Source organism: Trichoderma asperellum, chromosome 7, assembly GCF_020647865.1.
Source record: "Trichoderma asperellum chromosome 7, complete sequence".
In the NCBI taxonomy this organism is placed as follows: Eukaryota; Fungi; Ascomycota; class Sordariomycetes; order Hypocreales; family Hypocreaceae; genus Trichoderma; species Trichoderma asperellum.
In genome coordinates, this window is record NC_089421.1 from 3967224 (window position 1) to 3988820 (window position 21597).

General features: G+C 35.8%; 3 protein-coding genes across 4 annotated transcripts; all 3 read right to left on the reverse strand.

The window, feature by feature from the left end:
- Nucleotides 1–1899: 1899 nt before the first annotated feature.
- Nucleotides 1900–6736, reverse strand: TrAFT101_011976 (uncharacterized protein; the record flags this gene model as incomplete). The annotated part of the gene is made up of 3 exons (XM_066129430.1): nt 1900–3255; nt 3314–4343; nt 4397–6736. The coding sequence occupies 3 exons, from the start codon at nt 6734–6736 to the stop codon at nt 1970–1972; spliced, it is 4656 nt and encodes a 1551-aa protein (XP_065985564.1). The 3' UTR covers nt 1900–1969.
- Nucleotides 6737–9317: 2581 nt separating this feature from the next.
- On the reverse strand, nt 9318–14097 carry TrAFT101_011977 (uncharacterized protein). 2 transcript variants are annotated; one of them, XM_024901583.2, is made up of 7 exons: nt 13955–14097; nt 13448–13874; nt 12747–13392; nt 12399–12694; nt 12140–12341; nt 11529–12089; nt 9318–11478 (listed from the first exon to the last, which is right to left on the reverse strand). In XM_024901583.2, the coding sequence occupies exons 3-7, from the start codon at nt 13169–13171 to the stop codon at nt 9609–9611; spliced, it is 3354 nt and encodes a 1117-aa protein (XP_024754439.2). In that variant the 5' UTR covers nt 13172–13392; nt 13448–13874; nt 13955–14097; the 3' UTR covers nt 9318–9608. The 2 variants fall into 2 exon arrangements, with proteins under 2 accessions (XP_024754439.2, XP_065985565.1); XM_066129431.1 differs by having other exon boundaries at nt 12140–12694; nt 12747–13874.
- A 53-nt stretch (nt 14098–14150) lies between these two features.
- Nucleotides 14151–15069, reverse strand: TrAFT101_011978 (uncharacterized protein). Its single transcript, XM_024909191.2, has 3 exons — nt 14784–15069; nt 14601–14713; nt 14151–14449 (listed from the first exon to the last, which is right to left on the reverse strand). Exons 1-3 carry the CDS (start codon nt 14989–14991, stop codon nt 14333–14335), a joined length of 438 nt encoding a protein of 145 aa, XP_024754438.1. The 5' UTR covers nt 14992–15069; the 3' UTR covers nt 14151–14332.
- Nucleotides 15070–21597: the final 6528 nt, after the last annotated feature.

The following is a 21597-nucleotide window of genomic DNA, read 5'->3' on the forward strand; positions in this document are numbered from 1 at the left end:
TTATAAATAATAAAAAAAGTAAGTTTTTAATAAATTTTATATTTAATAAATAAATATTACTTTTAAAGTTAAATATAATATTTATATTTCTTTATTTATTACTTAACTATAGCTTTACTAGTTTTTATATAAAAAAGTTTTATAATAAATTTAAATAGCCTTTTTTTTTTAGGTTTAATAAATATATTAAACTAGCTTTATATTAAGTCTAGTAGCAGAAGTATTTACTAGGTTTTTATATTTTTTAATAATATACTTACTGCTATAATATAATATATAATCTAATATTTTATAGTTATTACAGTAATAGGCTCCCCTGTATTTCTAATATATAAGTATTTTCTTAAGGTATTTACTATTTTATAGTAAAGTAGTTATTAATTTTTTTTTTATTTTAGCTCTTTTATTTTAATAAATACTTATAGTATATTATAGTATATAAAGTTTTAATTAAGTTTAATATTTTTAACTTTATTTTAGCTTTAGGCCTTTACTTTTATACCTTTATTATATAATTTTATTTAAATATTTACTTTTCCTTAATTAAATTTTTTTTTTATTTTTAATAAATATTTAATAAAAAATTATTTAATTTTTATAAATTCTAGAATAATAAAAAAAGCCTTTATTAAAATTATATTAAATTAATTTATAAATATAAGAAACTTCTTTTCTAGTGCCTGCTTAAAATATTTTAGCTTTAAAAATACTACTGCTATTTAAGTTTTTTTATTTTTAATATAAAAAGTATATTATTTTATATATTTAAGAAAAAATAATTCTAGGTTTTTAATATTTACTTATTTTATATTTTAATATTACTATATATTACTTATAAGGTTATAGCTAGTAAACTAGATTTTTTTTATATTATTTAAGTATTTTTATAAATATAAATAAAATATAGCTTTTAATTAAGTTTAATAACTTATAAGTTTCTGCTATAAAGCCCTATTAAATTTTAGTATAAAAATATTATAAAAGCTTTTTAATAAAGAGTTCTTTATTAACTTATTAATAGCTTGCTTTTTTAATACAGGGGCTTTAATATTTCCTTAAGTATAAAAAAATAAATCTTTTTTTTATTTTATAAAGTTTTTTATAGCTTTTAACTTGCATTTTTACAGCTAACTAGCTTTTATATTAAACTACTTCTGCAGGTTTTTTTTTTTTTTATTAGCTCCTAAAGTAAAAAAAAGCTTTTATATATTAATATTTACTTATATATTAAAAATAATAGGTTTTAAGCTAGTAAATTATAATATATATAAAGCACTTTTGCTTTAAGCCTTTATTTTAATCTTTATTAGTTTTTTTTTTTTATTAAAAAAAATAAAATTATTATAATTTAAGTTTTATAAAAAAAGTAATAAAAAATTAAATAAAACTAAGTATATTTTTATTATTAAATAGCTACTAGATATTATTAAAAGACTATATTTATCTTTGCCTTTTTTTTATTTTTTAATAAAAAAAGTCTTTTTTTTTATATTTTCTTTTTTTATAGCAATTAGCTTTTAGCTAGTTACATCAGGCCTTTTATTTTATATCCTTAGCTAAAGACTTAAAGTTTGTTAGAACGGCATGGAATATCTATTTAAGCTTAAAAGACAATAGCTAATTTCTAGCTAGTTGTATCCCAGCTTCTTTATTGCCTGACATATATAATAATTAATAAACTTTATTAAGTTATATAAAGATAGTGCTTTTAATAAGCCATGCCCCCCTCCCGGCACTAAAATATAGTAAAATAGCTTTCCTTTTTATTAAGCTATACTATAACTTTTTTAAATTAAACAAATAGGCTAAGGTTTTACTAAAGTATAAAAACAAATCCTAATATATAAACAAAAAGCCTAATAGGAGAAATTAAGCTCAGATACTATTGTAAAACAAAACAAAATATTATAAACAATAAAATTTTCTAAGGTATAATTTCCCGCTATACTTTCTTTAATAATATTACTTTCTAGGCCCCGGTCGGGCTAGGAGGAGCCCAACCTGTTAAATTTTCAGCCACCATGGCGAGCGACACACATGATGTGGCAACACCACCGATAACGGTATACGTCAAATCGGGATCCATCAGCGTGGACGCGCCGGTCGTAAAGCTAGACACGAGGAAAATCTTGTTCAGTTGACCCTCGATGGCGCAGACAAAGGGGAAGAAGACGTTCTGCGTGCTGTCCATGGCAATGAGAATCGTATCTTTTGCGTTGGTAACCGTTGGGAACAGCATAATCATTTCAGCACCGATGGGGATGGCGTCCCAAGTGGCCAAGCGCAGGCGTGAGGCACCTACAGCAGAGATGGTGCTGGGGAAGTAGTAAAGAATTCGGCTGGCCGAGTCGCCAATGACAAGAGGGTTGGTAAGATCAGCCATGAAAGTGGTGTCATTGGTCAGGCTGGTCATTGACACGGTGCTGTTGGCTGGAGAGACGAACAAGCTACCGTTTACGTGAGGGTTAACCAGCAGCTGGCCAGTTATGTCGGTGATGGTGACAGGCGCCGTATCGTAGCCTGCCTCGGCGGTGCTGCTTGCAGCCGTGGTGGTAGCCGTGGTGGTACCAGTAGACGACGCAGTTAGACTGAACGTGTCGGCAACAATGTCGTTGGAGTTGACTATCCCGGTAGGGGCAGCACTGGTGTCCACCGTCGTCACCCGCTGGACAAGATTCATTCTCTTCTTTTGTGGTGATGCCACCTTTGTGTAGCTCCACCTTGGTGCGTCCTGCCCATCGTAAGTGGGTGTGCGACTATAATACAGCTCGCAACCAAATATAAAATTATGATTAGAATCCCAATTAACGCCAATACAGGCGCCGTTAGTCGCGCAAGCACTTATGCACTCGTCGATGCTGCCGCGTGGACCGAGTCCATCAACTTGTCCTGGCGGATATATGGCCTCGCAGTTGATCTGGAAGGATGCTCCATTTGAGACGCAATATTGTCCGTTATCGTTCGGACAGCTAAGCGAAGAGCAGTCCACCTGAGAGGTTGGGACGGAGGTAGTTCCCCCTGTTGGAGCCGCCACGGTAGCCGTGGGTGATGCGATGCTGAGGCTCTCGCCAATGCAACCCGATGCAAAGACCGGGGCATCCCACTCCTCCAGCGTATGGGTGCCCAGATCAATTTCTGTAAGATCGAGCACAACAGTGTTGACAACGCCAATGCTCCAGTGGATGCCATAGCAATCATCAGCAGGGTCGGTGTTGACGGTGCCGTTGTTGATCTCGTTGGTCCAGTCATACTCCACTAAAACAAAACTGTGGTTAGCTTGAGGCCGACCTGACAAAAGAAGGAGGAGACTTACTGCTAGCCCGAATGCCAGGGGTATCGACAAGCTTGACCTCCTTCTTGTATTTACCGTTCAGGATGTTAATTCCAAAGGCAAGGGTGATGGGGAGACCAAGAGTGGAGTTAATAGTCAAGCTACCATCAGCCTGAACGGAGTCATGGATGGTCGGGACCCAACCTGACTGGGAAGAACTACCAGGGTAAAGAACATCAAGGGTAGCTGAGAGCTGTGGCCAGTTCATGTCAGCGCCAACGAGATACTGTCCAACAGCGCTGACATCTAGATCAATGGAGACACCAAGCGAAACAATAGGACCAAGGACAAGAATATTTGGTATCTCAAGCTCCGGCAGGCCCATAGTAACAATATCAACCTCTTTGGTAGGGTCCCATTCGGCGAAAGCATTCATGCCAAGGTAGAGACTGGCGTCAAGGTTCCCGCTCATAGATAGCTGGGCCTTGGTGAGGCCATGTGACAACGAGAAAGAGGCGCTACCGAGAAGCTGGAGATCGCCAGTAGCATGGCAATTAACACACCAAAGCTCGATACTAGGCTCCGGGTCTGCCTCACCAATAAGGACGCTTGTAATCTTGTCAATAGCCTCCTCCTGAGCATTCCAGAAATCACCCTTATCAGGAGTCCACGTATAGAAATTAAAGGCATCACCCCAGGGAGAGTCATCTAGCGCGCTGGGTGGCGGTGCTACGGCCAAGGGGAAGTCAAACGATCTGTTATAGTCACCCGTGACGAGGAAAGTTGCAACTGCTATCACTCCCCGGGCGCAATTCTCAGCCATTGATAGCGCTCCCGTGGCGAATTTCTTGAAGCTTGATAGAGCATCGTTGCCAAGCGTTTGGGCCATGCTGCCGAGAGTATTCCCAATAGATGATGCTTCATTAGCAACGGCATGATAAGTATTTGTTGCAACTTGTTCTACCTTTTTAGCCATCTTGCATACAGATTCGATCAAGCATCTGCGCTCGATTAGGCCTCGGCGCTCAAGGGCGTCGTTCTCAACTCCGGGTATCACAGCCGCCAGTGTGGCCTGTTTGAGTGTTAGCATAGCCCAAGGGAAAGACAGAGGAATGAGGCATTTACATTGACATCTGTGTCTGCCATAGAATAGTAGCCCAACTGGTTATCAAGACGCTGATCGAAATCAGGACCACAGTAAATCGCGGGTAAGCCGTGGATGTCCGCTGCGCTAGGTGAAGTGCACCCATATGCGGCCGCAAGTTCAGGATCTGACTGGAGGGGTGGCACCGAAGTCTCAATAGAGCCAAAGTCGACGCCAACTGCCTGGGCAATATCGGAGACGGACTCAATAGAGCCAGAGCAGCTAACAGACATGGCATTATCGTCAAAAGCGAAGTGGCTAGCTACAAAGTATACGTAGTGGCCATCCAAGCTACATCCAGGGGCAGCCGTGATGATGATAAGGGTAGAGCTATTGCCCGCAGACTCAGCTGCTGCCCAGGAATTCTTGGCCGCATCATAGGCTGCAGTGCCATTGAAGCTGGCGGACAGAGTCCCCGAGTTACACTGGACATTGTTGATGTTGATGGAGTTGTCCAGTACAACTGAGGGATACTCAAACGTCATATTAACGCGGACGGTAGGAGAGCTAATCGCCGAGGCATTGGATGCTAGCGATGAATTACCAAACCAAAGCTGCGATACCTCCTGGGGGGTGATAACAGCAGTGCCTGCTACATCGACGTTTGGAGGCGTCAACGGGCTAAGAGTCACAGTCGGCTGAGGTGGAAGAGTGATGGCACCCGTCGGCGTTTGAATGGCGCCGTTTGGAGCTGGAGCACCGGTAACAATCGGAGCCGCACTTTGCGATGAGATATCTGAGGTGCTTGTAGAGGTATCTGTGACACTTGATGGGTTGTCTGAGGCTGACGTGGATGTCGACTCAGCGTTGGTTGAAGCTGCGGTGGCCGTGGCCGTGGCTTCAGTTGAAGTGGTGGAACCGGTGGCAGAACTAGTATCAGAGGAGCTGCTGGAAGCAGCGCTTGAGGTAGTAGCAGTGGTGACAGAAGTGGAAATCTGAGTAGACTGGGTATTGGCCGATACACTGGCGGATGTTGATGTGGACTCGGAAGTCATTGTCGTCGTTGCGGTCTTCTGGGTGGATGTTGACGTGGTGTGCTGCGTAGACGTAGATGTAGTGGGAGTGGACGTAGATGAGGACTTGGTAGTCGTTGATGTGGTCTTCTTGGTAGATCTGGATGTAGTGTGAGTAGATGTAGACGTAGTATGGGTTGACGTCTGCGGCAGCTTGCTGCTTAGCACGGCAATTTGGCCGTTGATGTGAGCATAAGATGTCAATAGTGTCTTCTTCAGCCAGCACCGGCCATCGTGGTAGGCAGCAGCAATACAGCCGTTTGTCTCGTCACACCAGGCAATGCAACTATTGAAGTTGTCGAGCTTCGCTGACGCCAAATCGCCGCCGGGACGGTCTACATTGCAAGCAATCGTGAAGCTTCTATCACTTGGCTCTTTAATCTGCTTGCCGTTCTGGCTCGGACAAAGGGAGGGGGGAGGGCTTAGCACGGAACTTAGCACGGCCACCTGGCTGTTGGTGCGTGTCGATGAAGCCGTGAGCTTGTTCTTAAGCCAGCACCGGCCATCGTGATAGACAGCGGCAATACAACCGCCCGTCTCGTCACACCAAGAAATACAATTGCCAAAGTTAGACAGTAACTTGTTCGCCAGATCACCACCCGAATGGTCAGCATTGCATTCGATGGTGAAAGTTCTACCGCTTGTTTCCTTAATCTGCTGGCCGCTCGGGCCTGGGCAGAAAGCTGGCGTGGCTGGCAGTACCGAACTCAACACAGCAGTGCTGGCCTTAGAGTTGGCAACGCCCGGCTGCAAAGATTTCTTCAAGTAACAGGTGAGAGACCGCCAACTAGCAGCGACACAACCGCTTGTCTCACTGCAGAGGCTAATACAGTTAGGAAAGTCCAGTGTTTGTACTGACTTAAGATCGCCATAGGGATGGTCAACTCCACATTGAACGGTAAAGAGTTGTCCATTAGCCGCCTTAACTTGGTTACCACCGGCTGCCGGACACGTAATTGGAGTTGGCATATATTGTACTCGGACCGCACCGCTCGATTTACTATTCCTGGTGGCCACGTTTACGGAAGACTTCAGCCAGCAGGACTTGTCAGAATAAGAGACGGCCCGGCAAGGAGCCTGGGTTGAGCAGACATTAATGCAGTCGTGAAAGCTGTTGGCGGAAACCGTCTTGTAATCCCCGCCATGGTAATCGAAGCCAGTCTCGGTGGCGAACTGCACGCCATTGTTGGCGCGGTAGGTCTGGTCGCGCGCAACTATCTCATTGCCATCAGCGGCCGGAATGGCATGGGATGTGGCCTCTCCCGCCCACAGCAGAAGCGCCGAAGCGCTGGCGAGCGAAAGACGCATGTTGTTAAACAGTCTTAGCAACCCGTGAGGTGAAAGTTGTTGCTGCAGGTGACTGACGGCCTGGTGTAGTCCCTCATGGCGGCTTGGCCTGAGTTTGTGCCTTTCATATATGAAAGAAGACTTGCTCAAACCATGCTCCGTAGAGGGACTGTTGGAAGCCTCCCCATAAGACGGTCCGGCTTGAATTGAGACCATGCGTTTGAGGCCATCGCGAAGATTGCATTGACACTATTGGCAGTCCACCATGTTTTTTGAGACTATCGTGAGAATAGCGTCGAGACTATTGGAGGGCCCCATATGTCTGTGGCAGTTTCAGGAAATTGTTATTGACTTTGGCCGAGCTGAAAAGCTTGCCATCCTTGCTTCTCCACATACCAACAACATTGGGGCATGCGAGTACAGTAGTGCACCTTACAACTTAGAAGGATCTATTTTTTCAGTTTGTTGCATATTGTCACATGTAGAGCGACCTACTTATCGCCTATTTTAATAAGAAAAATAGGTCTTATAACTTAAGTACATAAGAAAAAGACAATTCTCCCAAATATAAAAATAGTAGTTTTATATATTATATACTAGTAAATAAGTCTGATTCTCTACTGCAATACAGTGTGTAATAGTATTGACATTCTATAGCTTTTTGAAGTTTTGCTTTTTCTTTTCTCTTAAGTAGGCCTAGCTTGCGATATATTTTCTATTAAAAAAGGTACTTTTGCTGATCTCTACTGTATTAATCCATGTATCCAGTGAAGTGCAAAACTAACAAAATACTTTATAGCTGCTTGTAGGGTGTGCTATATTAAAAACAATGGTTACAGGGGAACAATCGTGCCGCTGGCCCCTTAGCATTAAAGCCACTATACAGACTACTCTAACCCATTTTCGTTAATACCATAAAGAACTTTTTAAATCTCTGCGTTTTCTAAGCCCTAGGATGCGGCGTGTTTTTAGGGCCTTAGGATCGCGATTATTAATTGGCAGCGCCCTGAGCGTAATTAAATACAGCAGCGACTGAAACTAAATATAATTTATAACCTTAACCTCCAATTTTATTATAAAATTCTATAGTACTCCGTATGTAAAGAAGAGATAATGAAGTAGTAGGGGGGGAAAACAGCATTAGAGGACTTACTCTGTGTAATGCATTTAACTACAATAGTATTAGAAAGCCAGCCCCCCCCCCGGGCCCAAATACACTAACTGGATTGGGTTAATAAAAGTGGCTTTAATGCCGAGACCCAATTGTTTCCACTCAAACAATTCTAGAGCAATCTAGAGACGCAGAACGCGAGCGGGTCAAACCGAGATATTGGCTTAGTAGGCGATATAGGGAATAGCGTATGCCGACCAACGGGAACTTCGGGAACTTCGCGGGGGCTTGCCAGCTTCGGGATTTGTTATCTAATGCAATCGCCTTTAACTTATCCACCATCTGTAGTCCCAGCTATTATGATACACTTCGGTGCCTGAAAAACAATTATGTAACCCTTATGGACAAAACTAAGATATATATATATATATAAATTAATCTTATTAGAGTGAACTGTACGAAATTCAATTGCAAGCGTTGCTTTCCCTCACCGCTAGTAATTTAATCGGCCATCAACGAAGGAATTATCGCGAAGAGGGTTTATCTAATTGGCGCGCAGCTCTGGGGCGCAGGTCTGCTAGAGCATTATGCCAAGCGGATAATAAAGAGACTAAGCAAACTGTCAGAAAATATATCAAAGGATTGTTTAATCATGAGAACGGACTCAGTATGAATAAGCAATAGAATTATCGAGGAAGTTCTGTTTTTTTGTTTTGTATCTTCCAGTATGTTAATGTATATTAAAAAAGATTGCGCTTTCCCACCTGCTAACCCTACCCCTTCTTATATATTGCATATAATCAAGAAAAGGGTTGCGCTGGATTTTCTTCAGGAGCTAGACTCACCAGGTACAATGGGACATCATGGAATGAGCCACTTAGAGCAACTAGATACATAAGAGTGTAAATAGTTGGGAGTAGTAGTAAGAGGTGAACAAAGCATCTCTTAGGCTTTTTGGACATTCGCCTCCGCTACGCTTTGGTATAGCATCAAGTAATTCAATCTGATTGCTATTATATTAACTGCCTATCTAACTATTCTAACCGAGTGTTATGAAGAGAATCTCTATATCCAGTTGGACCTGTTCTAATCGTTCTAATCGACTGAAGGCAACGGTCGACTTGCGTCGATGAATATCCTGGTTAGTCCGGGCCGACAGTCGATCTGTGTCGAACTTGAACTAATGGGCTAATTAGCCCGCACCTAATCAGGGTAGTATATACCGCTTCGTTGCGGCCGTGGGATGTTGGGCAGTAACGAAGATGCCATAGGCTTTGCAGGACATTTTCATTCGTGACGTGTATGATTACATTGACGTTTAAAGGCTTTATTGAAACAACTGCAATAGCGTGTAAAAGGTTGCGCAGAAGATTGTATTATATCAGGTCTAATAAACATATATTATTAGTTTTTCTTCTTACATATTGTAACAACCTGATTACTAAATTCCTAAAGGGGTTAGTAATATAACTGGATTTTCAAGGGATAAGCCTAGGTTTAAGGTTTATATTAGCGGTGGTTTCTCTGTGTTTGAACACTTGCGGTGATCATCTGGCGAACTGATGAACCGGTTCGGTTAACATAGGAAAGAAAAGTATGTGCTCAAGGACATGTGGATGCAAGGTCTGGGTCATTGGCGCAAACAACCAGTGTGCTCCATCTGCTAGGGAACCCGGCTCTATCTCTTGCTTTCCCTCTTTGTTTCCAAACCCTGATGGTTTCAAGGTAGCCCACATATGCGCCTGAACCAAGTGTGATTTAAATGATTCCGACGGATTTATTCTACAGATGAAGCTGAGTATGGCGAGAAATCAAGTCAAGAACCCTGAGTGTCTCCCACTGCCTAGTCATTGCCGCTTCTAGGGGCGTCGTAAGACCCAAACTCTCTGCAGCATGCTCCTCTAGCCCTCTTTCTACCAGTATCTTTGCTACTTCTTCGTGCCCATTCTTCGCCGCTAGGAGCAGTGGAGTCGCACCACGCTTGTCTTTAGTCTTCACGTCCGCCCCGTAGCTAAGCAGCGCCAAGACTACTGACTTGTGGCCTTCGGCTGCCGAGCAATGCAAAGCTGTCCACCCGTCTTGCTGTTGACTTTCTATTTTTACCCCGTATTTCAAAATCTGCGAGACTATCCCCTCATGTCCGTCAGCCGCTGCCAGTTGCATTGCCGTCCAACCTTTATTGGTTTGCATCTCAACATTCGCCTTTCCTTCGAGTAACAATCTGACTATTGAATCGTGGCCCCCTGCTGCAGCCCAATGCAGTGCCGTCCACCCCTCGTTATCCTTTGTCGTCGAAGCAGATCCGGCGTTTAATAAGACTTCCACTACTGCCTCATGTCCATTTTCTGCTGCACGATGCAATGCGGTCCATCCTTCCTGATCTTGATCGTTTACTCCTACCCCGTGTTTCAGAACTAGGCTGACTATGTCCTCGTACCCCTCTGTCGCTGCCCAGTGCAGTGTTGACCGACGTCGTTGGTCCTTCCCTGCGACGTCTGCACCATTATCTAGCAGCAACCTGACCACTTCCAAATGTCCAGCTTGGGCAGATGCGTGCAGCGCCGCCCGTCCGTTCTCGTCTTGCACGTCTGTGTTTGCTCCTTTTCCCAACAGCAACCTGATCACCTCTCCGTGCCCACGCTCGGCTGCGTAAGGCAGAGCAGTCCACATGATGTAGTCTTGCGCGTGTAGATCTGCTCCATATCGCAGTAGTATATTGACCAGTCTTGCCTGCCCCGCTTCTGAAGCTCGATGCAATGCTGTCCATCCATTCATATCTTGCAAATTAACATCTGCTCCACGCGCTAGTAAAACCTCAGCAGTAACCTCATGCCCGTTCACTGCCGCGTAGTGTAGTGCTGTCCATCCGCTCAAATCTTTCGTATCGATTTCTGACCCACGATCCAGCAGAACTTCAACTGTTTGATGTAGGCCGAAAGATGAGGCGATTTGAAGACCAGTAACACCTTTACGAGAACTTTCATTACGACGTACCCGACAAACTTCGAAGTTGAACCAAGTCTGGGCGGGGCAGCGCAGATCTGGCCTCTCACCAAGGAACCTGGCAATCAGATCTATGCATTCTCCTGTTGGATGTCCTAGTGCATGGTGGCCCCAATACTGTGCCGCATATCTTAGAAATGGAAAGGGCTGCAACTGAGCTGCCATTTCTTCACTAGTGAAGTTGCAATTATCGAAATGATCGAACAATAAAGATGTCAAGCAGGTCTTGGTGAGGTAATGATCGTTTGTATAGCTTTGTATATCGCTTTGATGTCGGAGGAATTCCTTGATCGAGGAATGACGAAGGCTGATAACAGAACTTGCATGGTCGACAACTACGAGCCCCAGGCAGGAGTCGAGAATCGATTTCAGTTGAACAAGATTGATTTTCTTTGGGCAGCAGTCCCCAGGAGATATAGCAAGGCCCTGGCAAAGCTCTTTGACCAGCATGGGTCTTTTAGCGTGAGCAAGCCACGTCAGCGTTTTCATCGCAAGATTAGAACGGTCCTTCGATTGTCGCTTGATATCCTCTAATGTTTCCTCGAGCAGTTTGCTTGTATCTAGAGACATGCGCGTGATTGCGAGCTCTATATCCGCCAGGGTTGTATGACGCATGAGAGATTGGATTTGTATTGCCGCATTTAGAAACCTGCGCTATCCTGTCATTGATTGATCTATTCAACAGATTCGGCAACTTACGTTCTCTGTGACGATTGCATAATTCTACGAATTATTTTGGACTGTAAGGATCCGTCAATGAGCTTAGCAAAGTCGTTATCTTGCTGCATCGTATGTATCAAGTACTTCCGAACATCCTTTTCGTGAGCGGTTATTGTGAATTGAGGATGATCCAACATATTACGAACTCCTACCCAGTGTGGCCTGCTGGTTACAAACAATCGGACGGTAGTGGTGGTCAACGATTTGAGTAATGCCACGAGACGATTCCAATACCGTCCATCCCCCAGCTCATCAAGACCGTCCATGACGAAGAACAACTTTCGGAACTTCTTGCACACAAGCAGGAGTGTTGTCTCAAGATCCTCTATTTGTGGTGACCATTTTCCGCGATCATATCTTTCGTAGAGCTGCAGAACTGGGCGAGGCATGGCCTTCTTAGAGTCCAATAACTGGGCTAAAAGTTCGGCCATCATCATGACCGGTGTCTGCTGACACAGATCGTTAGGATCGCAATATATATAGGCTACGCCTTCGCTACCCTCTGTAAATGAGCTAAGTAGATAGTCTACCACGAGTGATCTGACGTAGAATTAGTCAGGGTTTACCGAGTTTAAGTGGCAAGTGCTAACGTTATCACACTTTTTCCTGCACCGGGAATGCCATTACACCAGAAAATATTGTTTGGCTTCTCATCATGGCACCAAGATTGAAAAAGCGCTTGATGCAAGAACCATTCCCCAGTCTCCGGAAGTCGAATCGCGCGTAATGTTGAGTGCTGTATCTGGTTTCGAAACTTCGAAAGCCAGTGGATGATTTGACTTGCGTTCTCATCTGCCCCCGTACTTTGTATAAACATTTCCTATTTGTGGAAGTGCCAGGTGAACTTACCATCGAAGCTCTGCTCATAAGTGAATACGCGATTTCTGACGTCCCTGATCGTGATGGATGCATCTGAAATTGCTGAGATCAATTCAGGAGAGATCTTCCGGATTTTTACTGGTGAGTCAGTAATTCGTGACATCAACTGCATGAACACAGAAGCTTGCGTTGAGTTTAACTGGTCGTCCCGCAAGGGATTTGACATTAGTGGGAACATTCCCGTCATCTCCTGGATTTGTCTTGACGTGTCGATTTGACAATTTAGAATCATTAAGAAGTCCGGTGGCGTCTTAAACATAAGAGTTCTTCGATTGTTAGCCTAGTGAAGATGACGACGTAAATAAGGGTTAACTCTACCGTCCTTCAATGGTAAGACATGACTGAAAAACCTCAGTGTACAAACTTATGGTCTCCGTTACTCGTTGAACCGTTGTGTTAAGAAATGACCAGTATTCGTCATCTTGAGGGCCTCTCTTTCTTTTGATCGCTTCTATCCACTGTTCGAGAAGTTCATGAAGTTCTTGTCTACATCTGTTAACGGCTATTGAAAATATTGGTGTCTGATCGGAGTTGCTCTCCACTGAAAAGGTTGATTGGAAGAAAGGTAACTCGATCAATTGGTCCAGAACCTTATGGAGGTTTGAGAGACTCTTGATGATTGACGTTGTCTGTCTTGGAGCGTTAATGACATTGTGGTTGTAACTTTGAATTGTTCTGGAAAATTCATTAGTCCGCTCGAGTAAGCCTTCCATGAGGTGTGTTGCCGTGGATGGACTTGACATTGCAGCTTCTATGAGACAATGTCGAGATTGTCTATTCGAATCGCATCTCAAGGAGTTCGCGGGAAATTGTAAGGGGTCTTTCTGAAAATCGAATATTTTGTTGATATTCAAAGCTGTTGAGATGCTTGTGGTAATGAGATATGATGTTCGCACGAATGTCAAAGTTGAATCCTTCGAGATGCCCAGGACGCAATAGATATGGCATCAGCTTCGCCTATAATCTAGATTCATGAATCAAAACCCGTCAAAATTCACAAATAAGCTGCCGGTCCCTACAATAACTGCGATTGATACTGTCTGGAGAATTATGTGTGGCTCAGCAACTGAAATTCGCAGCAAATCGAGGCTAATGAATGTTATTCGTAGATTTCATATGCGGATTTGCTTGGTATATAATGCGACCTCATCGTAATATAAATGCACGATGTTGATGTATATTTAGCGCTCCTACTTCGTATAGCTCATTTGTTTTGCATTGTAGGGATTATCGTGACGTCGCATTGATCAGCCCATTGATCAGTTCATCGCCATAAGACAAATCCGGACTTTGAATGTCATCGACATACGAAGCAGCCACGCGTTCCCTGAGAAAGCCGCACACCTCAGTGGCTCCTCGACCCCGCAGCGACGGATGTGCAGCCGCAAGCACCATCTTCTCGTCAACTTTCATAGCCACAAACAATTTTCATAACCACAACAAAATCTTAAAGTTATCGTTAGCAATCCCTCGAGTTCGCATTCCGTGAGCTCGATCAGCCCACTATTATAATCCACAAAACTTACCCGTGCAGCAGTCGACCCCTCCCACTGCATTTGCGGGTACCCGGATTAAATTCTTGTTTCTTGATTAATTACCTAGGTGGCACTTTGTTCGCAGGATAGAGCCGAAGACTGGTATTCGTGAATCTCCTAGGCCCAATTTTAACGGAGGACTCGGAATCTTATTGTTATTAACTCATAATTTTTAAGTTTTGGCGCTAGCGACTAGTGTTTATAATAAGAATCTATAAAGAAACTAATCGACTATTTTTATATTAACCAAAAAACTATATTAATGCAACCTTAGAAAACTTATTTTTTCAGGTATGGTTAAATTTGGTGTTTTCTTAGATGATACTATTGCAAGCCGAAAAAAAGGAGTTACTGAAAATGAATTGACAACTAAGATTTACTGCCCCGCTGTTTTGGTAGCTCTATTGCAAAGATCTTCTCCACGCTTTCTCGTTCTTGGTCACCATCCTTGCGACCAGCTTTAATCTCACCTCGATCGGCTTTGATCTATATACCAAATTTGTAAGTACAACTTTTGTAAAAGATGTGTTATATATATCTAGAACCTGGAATGATCATGGAAAGTAGAGATATAAAGAAAATTTAGCTAGAGAAAAAGAGGCTGGGCGGAGGTACTTCAAGATCTAATAAAACATACATCAGCTTCGCTTTCTGTTGCTTGACTCTCCTCCCAGGTTCGGACCTCGCTAGTCGAGCTTGCATGTACAATTCTTCCGTGCGTGTCGTAAACCTTCTTGTCTGTATTGAAATCTAGCCATACAATGCACATGTTAGCCTCATTCGAAGTATAATGGCTTAGAAGCTGAATCAAAAAACGAACAGAGCTGGCCTTGTTCGTTGCTCTCGGAGCAACCTTTAAGTACAGCTGTACTTCGTAGGAACCTTATCTGGTTCAACCTCGGTAATTGAACAAATCGTTTCATGACTGCTTTTTCTTGCTTTTTCTTTTGCTGATACCTATGAAAGGTGATTTCGTGTGTCAGGTTTTTGACAGGCCTGCAGAAGTCTGCGTTATTATCCTCCCACATGGGATTTATAACTCATCAATTAGCTCGCATTTGATATAGTACTGTATCAGGCCACAAAGCAAGCATCCCCGTTCGTCAAAATCACCCGATTTATTTACTAGAATCATTGATAAAATAGTAAGTAGTAAATTTCCCAGTCTCCGCGGCCCCACTCTCTTGCACAAGTATGCGGGGTTGCGGGGTTAACACTGGCGCCTGGAGGTAGCATCTCCGAGAATTGAGAGCATGCTTTCTCCATATAAGTAAGCGGCTGTCTCATATGTGAATTTCTTGCCACCTACTCCAAGAAGCAAACACATCCAATGCCATACAACTCCAGCCCATGTATAAGACTCTTTGTAGCTGAAATGCATAGCCTAGTAGGTACTGTACATTACGTAAACACAGACTACAGCTCATGAAGCACTTAATTGTTGATTTCTTAGCTGCAAATAGCGCAGTATCCTGCTATTACTTTTAGGGACCAGAACAATAGTTTTTATTAGTAACACAAGCAAAGCGGCAATTGTTAACAGACAACAAGCTAATAAGTAAGTAAATAATAAAGGGTTTTTGTTACAACCCAACATGCTTGGTTGCAACAGAAGTACATACCATGGATTAACCATGGACTAAATAACCAATAATAAATAAATCAATAGTATTTTAGTATTAACCTTTGTATAAGTTAATATAAGTTAACTATTAATTTTAGTTAATTTAATAAAAGTAATTTATTATATAAAATAAATAAAATATATTTATTAAATAACTTAAATAATTAGTTATTAATAATATAATAATACTAGATATAAGTTATATTTTATTTACTAATTATATAATTATATAATATATTTATATTACAACCCGACTCTTATGGTTGTAATAATGGGCCTATAGGGTAGGCTAAACTAGATTAACATTAGAACGACGGACCAATTAAAAGAGACTTATTAACTTAATTATTAAGTCAGTAAGTTAACTTAATAGAACTTATTAATAAGTCCTATAAGATACTATAATTCTAGCTTATACAACTAAATATATAAGTTTACTTTACTATGCTTATTTAAATAATTTAAATAGCTAGTTATTAATACAGAATTAAGATTAAAGTATACTTCTAAAGCTTACCTACTGGTAATATTATATTATTATTATTACCTATAGATCTCTTAACCTATCTACTAACATAAACTATAAAACTAGGTTTATCCTTTAGAAATCTTTTAAGCCACTAACTTTTATAAAACCTTAGTAACTAAATTATTATATATTAATAACTTTTATTTAAACAGTTACCAGACCTATAGGCAATAATAAAAATATAGCAGGCAACAGTCAGCAAGGAACTACTTCTATAGATAAAGAAACTTATAAATAACATCCACTACTTACTGTAAAGCAGGCAGTAATTAATCTACTCCTTATATAAATTAAAAAACTAAAAGATTAACTAAAGAATAAAAAAAAGGAAAAAGGAGAAATTATTAAGCTTAAATAACCTAATGACTTTAATAAAGATACCTTAAAAATAAATAAATTCTTTACTAAACTAAATACCTATTTTAATTACTTTTTAACCAATTTAGGAAATAATAAAAACTAAGTCCTTTTTATAGTTAACTGCTTTATAGAAACTGCTGCTAAATAATTTAAGCCTATTTTAATAGATTATAATACTATAAAAAAAAACCTACTAAAATAAAGATTTAAATAAATAAGATTTTTAATAATTATAAAACCTTTAAAGATTAATTAAAAAAATCCTTTAGAACTATAAATAAAGAACAGAAAGCAGAAAAAGAACTTAAGTTTCTATAATAAAAAGAAGCCTTATTTAAATATACTATTACCTTTTTATGCCTATTTATTAAAGTTAACTAAACTAAGAAAATAAAAAAAGAAGTCTATTATAATAGTATTAAGTCTAAAGTTAAAGATAAATTATTTAAAGAAAATTAAAGTAAAATTAAATTTATTAAATATACTTAAAAGGCTATTAATATTAATAATTATAACTTTAAAAGAAGCTAAAAATGTAAATTAAAGAAATATAGCTATTAATTAACCTTTTAATAAAAATTTTAATATTATATAAATTAAAGCAAGAAGAGAGAGAAATATATTATAAAAGATAATAAAACTTGACTAGGATAAATAGACTTTAATACTATTAAGGTAATTAAGTTTAAAGGAAAATACTATTTTTATAGTAAATTAGGCCATAAGGAAGTATATTACTACTTTAAAAAGAAGTAAAAAAGAAATAGAAAAAGCCTTAAATAGAATAATAAAGCTAATAAAGCTTAAATAAACACTATTACTAAACTACTTTATAATAGCTTTAGTTAAACTGCCTGTTATAATAATGCATGCCTTATATATAAAAGCAATAAGGATAGATTAAAATACTACTTAAAGAAAATAAAAAAAATAAAACTTTAGAAAGAAGTTAAAATTAATATTTTAAACTTCTATAAACTACTTTATAATAAAGACTTAGATTTTAGTGCAGAATTAATTTATAAATACTATAGATTTATTAATATTATTTATAAGTGTAGTAGAAAATAAGCAGTAATTTAAAAAGAAAACTATAACTGCAATAACTGCTACTTGTAAAACCCTAACTATAAATGCTAAAGATGCTTAAACTATAGATTTATAGAAGGGTATTAATATAATTATAAAGGTAAATAGCAATAAAATATAAAAGCTATATATAAACTCTTTAAGGAAGAAGATAAATTAATTAAGGAGTACTTTAAAGAATAAAAAAATGCATAATTTAATTAAGAACTTTTAAATAAAAAAACTAATAAAAATAAAATTATTTATAATAAAAGTAAAAGAATTTATAAGTGCAGTTTCTATAAAATTAATAAAAGACATTAACAGTAGATTAATGCCCTTTTAAATATATACCCCTTTATAAAATATAAAGCTACCTTTAAAAATATATATAATAATAATAACACTAATAATAATAAATATTATTAATGCAGTTCTTAAGAACTATAATATAATAAAACTTACTTAAAGTTTAATAAAGAAATATATAAATGCTTATAATATTATTTATAGAATATAAACTACTATTATAGGAAACTATAAAAGTTAAATAAATTAGTCTTATTCTATATATATTAATATAACTTCTATAACTCTTAAAACCTTAATTATAACTGCAAAGGATGCAATATTTATAAATTAATGAATGAGGAATATAACTATATATATATTTTAAAAGCATAAGCAAAAGAAAAAGAAAAATAAAAAAAAATAATAATATTTTAAGAAATATTTACTATAAAAAATAAGTTTAGAATAAGTATAAGAATAAATAAAGGCTATTAAATTAAACTTTAAAGATACTTATACTTATATTTTAATTTATAATATCTTTAATGCTTTTAATAAAGATTGTAGAAAAAATTACTGGAAGAAATATAATAATATATATTGCTAAATATATATGCTTAATAAATTAATAAATTAGTAAAGCAAGTGACTAAAGAGAGTTAAAGTATAAAATTACTTAATAGACTATTTTTTAGACTATAATATATAATACTGCAGAAAACACTATAAAAAGAAATACTAGTTTTATTAAATAACTTTAAAACTTTTATAAAGAAACTATAACTTTAATAATTACTTAAATAAAAAATAAAAAAATAAAACTTTAATTAAAAAATATTATTAAATAATTAAAGAATAAAATAATTAAATTAAATGCTAATAATATAAAAAATATTAATTTAAGATATAGTAAAAAAGCCCTTTAGATATAATTACTATTAACTTAATTAAAATATTTAAAAAGAAACTGGTAATTAATAGATATTTAAATTAGTAATTAATTAAAATTTATATAAATAGCGGTTTAAATTGCAATTTAATTACTGACAGTCTGGTAGACTGGCTTAGAATACTATATATTATTAAGAAAACTCTATTAATTGTCTTTAGTATTACAAGCATAAATATAAAAATAACTATTACCTATAAAACTAATTATCTTCTTATAATAGTTATTAATTAAACTAAAAATATTAAGTTTAATATATTAAACCTATAAAATTATAATATTCTGCTAGAATATCTATAGTTAAAAAAATATAACCCTATAATTAATTAAAAGATAAAAGAGATAATTTAAAAAAAAGATGCCTCCTTAAAGTTATAACTAGGCTAGGAAGGGGGTAAGGAAAGTAAAAATATACTTATAGACCTATAACTAAAACCTCCTGTATAATTAAAAAAAAGAAATAAAATAAAAAAAATAAAGCTAAGAAAATAGAAATATATAAGAAAGTTAGATTTAACCTTAAAAAATTACTAGTACTACTATAATATAATAATTAATAACAGAAAGCAAAAATTATATAAATTAATAAAATTATTATTAAATATTGTATAAAACTAGCTAAATTTAATATAGTATTAGTAAAAGTAAAAAAATAAGCTAAAGTTAATAAGGATAAGCCTTTAGTTAAAATACTATAATAATACTAGAAGTATAAGAAATTATATTAGCAAGTACTTAAAAAAGGATTACTACTTTATTTAAAATAGGATTATAAAATTATTCTTAAAGATAGAACTTTATTAAAGCTTTATAAAATTTATAATCTTAATAAAACTAAGCTTAAAATACTTAAAAAATAGCTATAAATATAATTAAATAAAGAATATATTAAGATATTAAACTCTTTAGTAAAATACTTTATTATTTTTATACTAAAGAAAAATAAAAAGCTTTATTTAGTTATTAATTATAAATAACTTAATAAAATAATTATTAAAGATAAAATACCTTTATTATTAATTATTAAAATTAGGGAAAGACTATAAGGCATAAATTAGTTTATAGCTCTAGACCTTACAGAAGCTTATAAACTTATAAAAATAAAGGAAAAATATAAATAAATAACTGCCTTTAAAATAAAATATAAACTATTTAAATACTTAATTATACTATAAAGACTTATAAATATATTAGTATTATTTTAAAAAAGAATTAACTTTATTTTTAAAGAATACTTAAATAACTTTATAGTAGCTTATATTAATAATATTTTAATTTTTTTAAAAATATTAAAAGAATATAAGGAATATATTTATAAGATATTATAAAAACTATAAGATATAAAACTCCTTATTAACCTAGATAAATATTAGTTTTATATATAATAAATTAAGTTTTTTAAATATATTATTATACTAGAAGAAGTTTAAATAAATTTAGATAAAGTTACTGCTATTTAAGATTAAAAACCTTTAGAAATCTATAAGGGATTATAAAGCTTTTTAAAACTTGCTAACTATTATTAAAGATTTATTTAAAGATATAGTAAAATTATAAAACCACTAACTAACGCTACTTAACTTAAGGAAGATAAAAAGGGTAAGAAGAAATAAAAAGACAGAAACCTATCCTAGACTAATAAAATAAAATCAGTATTTCAGGAACTTAAAGATGCTATTATTAGCAAACCAATACTTACTATATATAACCTAAATAAGCCTGTTAAAATTAAAACAGATGCCTTTAACTTTACTTTAGAAGGAACCTTAAGATAATAAAATAAAAACAGAAGACTTAAGTCAGTAGCTTTCTTTTTTAAAAAACTTTATAATCTAAAACTAAAATATTTTATCTATAATAAAGAATTCTTAATAATTATTAAAGTATTTAAAGAATAATAATATTATTACTTAAGAAATAAATATAAAATTAAGGTTTATATTAATTATTAAAATATATCTTACTTTATAACTATATAATAACTCTTTATATAATAAACTTATTACTTTAAATTTTTAATAAACTATAATTATAAGATTATTTACTGTAAAGGAATAGAGAATGGAAAAGCTAATGCTTTAAGTTAAAAAGAAAAATATTTTAAAGAAATCCTAGAACTTAAAGCCTAGATTTTATAAAAAAATAAAAATAATAACTATAAATAAATATATATTAATAATTTATTTACTATTAAAGAAGATTATTTAATCTTAAATAAGATTAAAGCATAGCTTATAGGACTATAACTAGATAACCTTTTACTAAAAGGCTTTTCTAAAGAAGTTATTATAAAGGATAACCTATTAATTTAAAAAAATAATAAAATCTAGGTCCCTTAAGAACTATAAAATAAAGCAATAAAAAATATATATAATAGCATAATTGCTATAGCATACAGAGGTATTAAAACTACTTATAAATATTATTAATAGTATTATTGCTTTTTACAAATAAAAAGTAAAGTAACTAATATAGTTTTAAAATATAATATTTATTAGCAAGCTAAAAGCTTTTAACATAAACTATATAAATAATTATAATTATTACCTATACTACAACAACTATAGAAATCTATTTTATTTAACTTTATTATAAAGCTTCTAAAATTAAGGGAACCTATTATAAAAACACTCTATAATAGTATATTTATTAAAGTCTACTAACTTATAAAATAGCTTACTTTTTATTATTTAAAAAAGCTAGTAATGCAGAAGAATTAGCTTATATAATTATAAGATTTATTATAAGTAACTATAAACTGCCTGAAGAAATAATCTTTAATAAAGGTAATACATTTATATTTAAATTCTAAA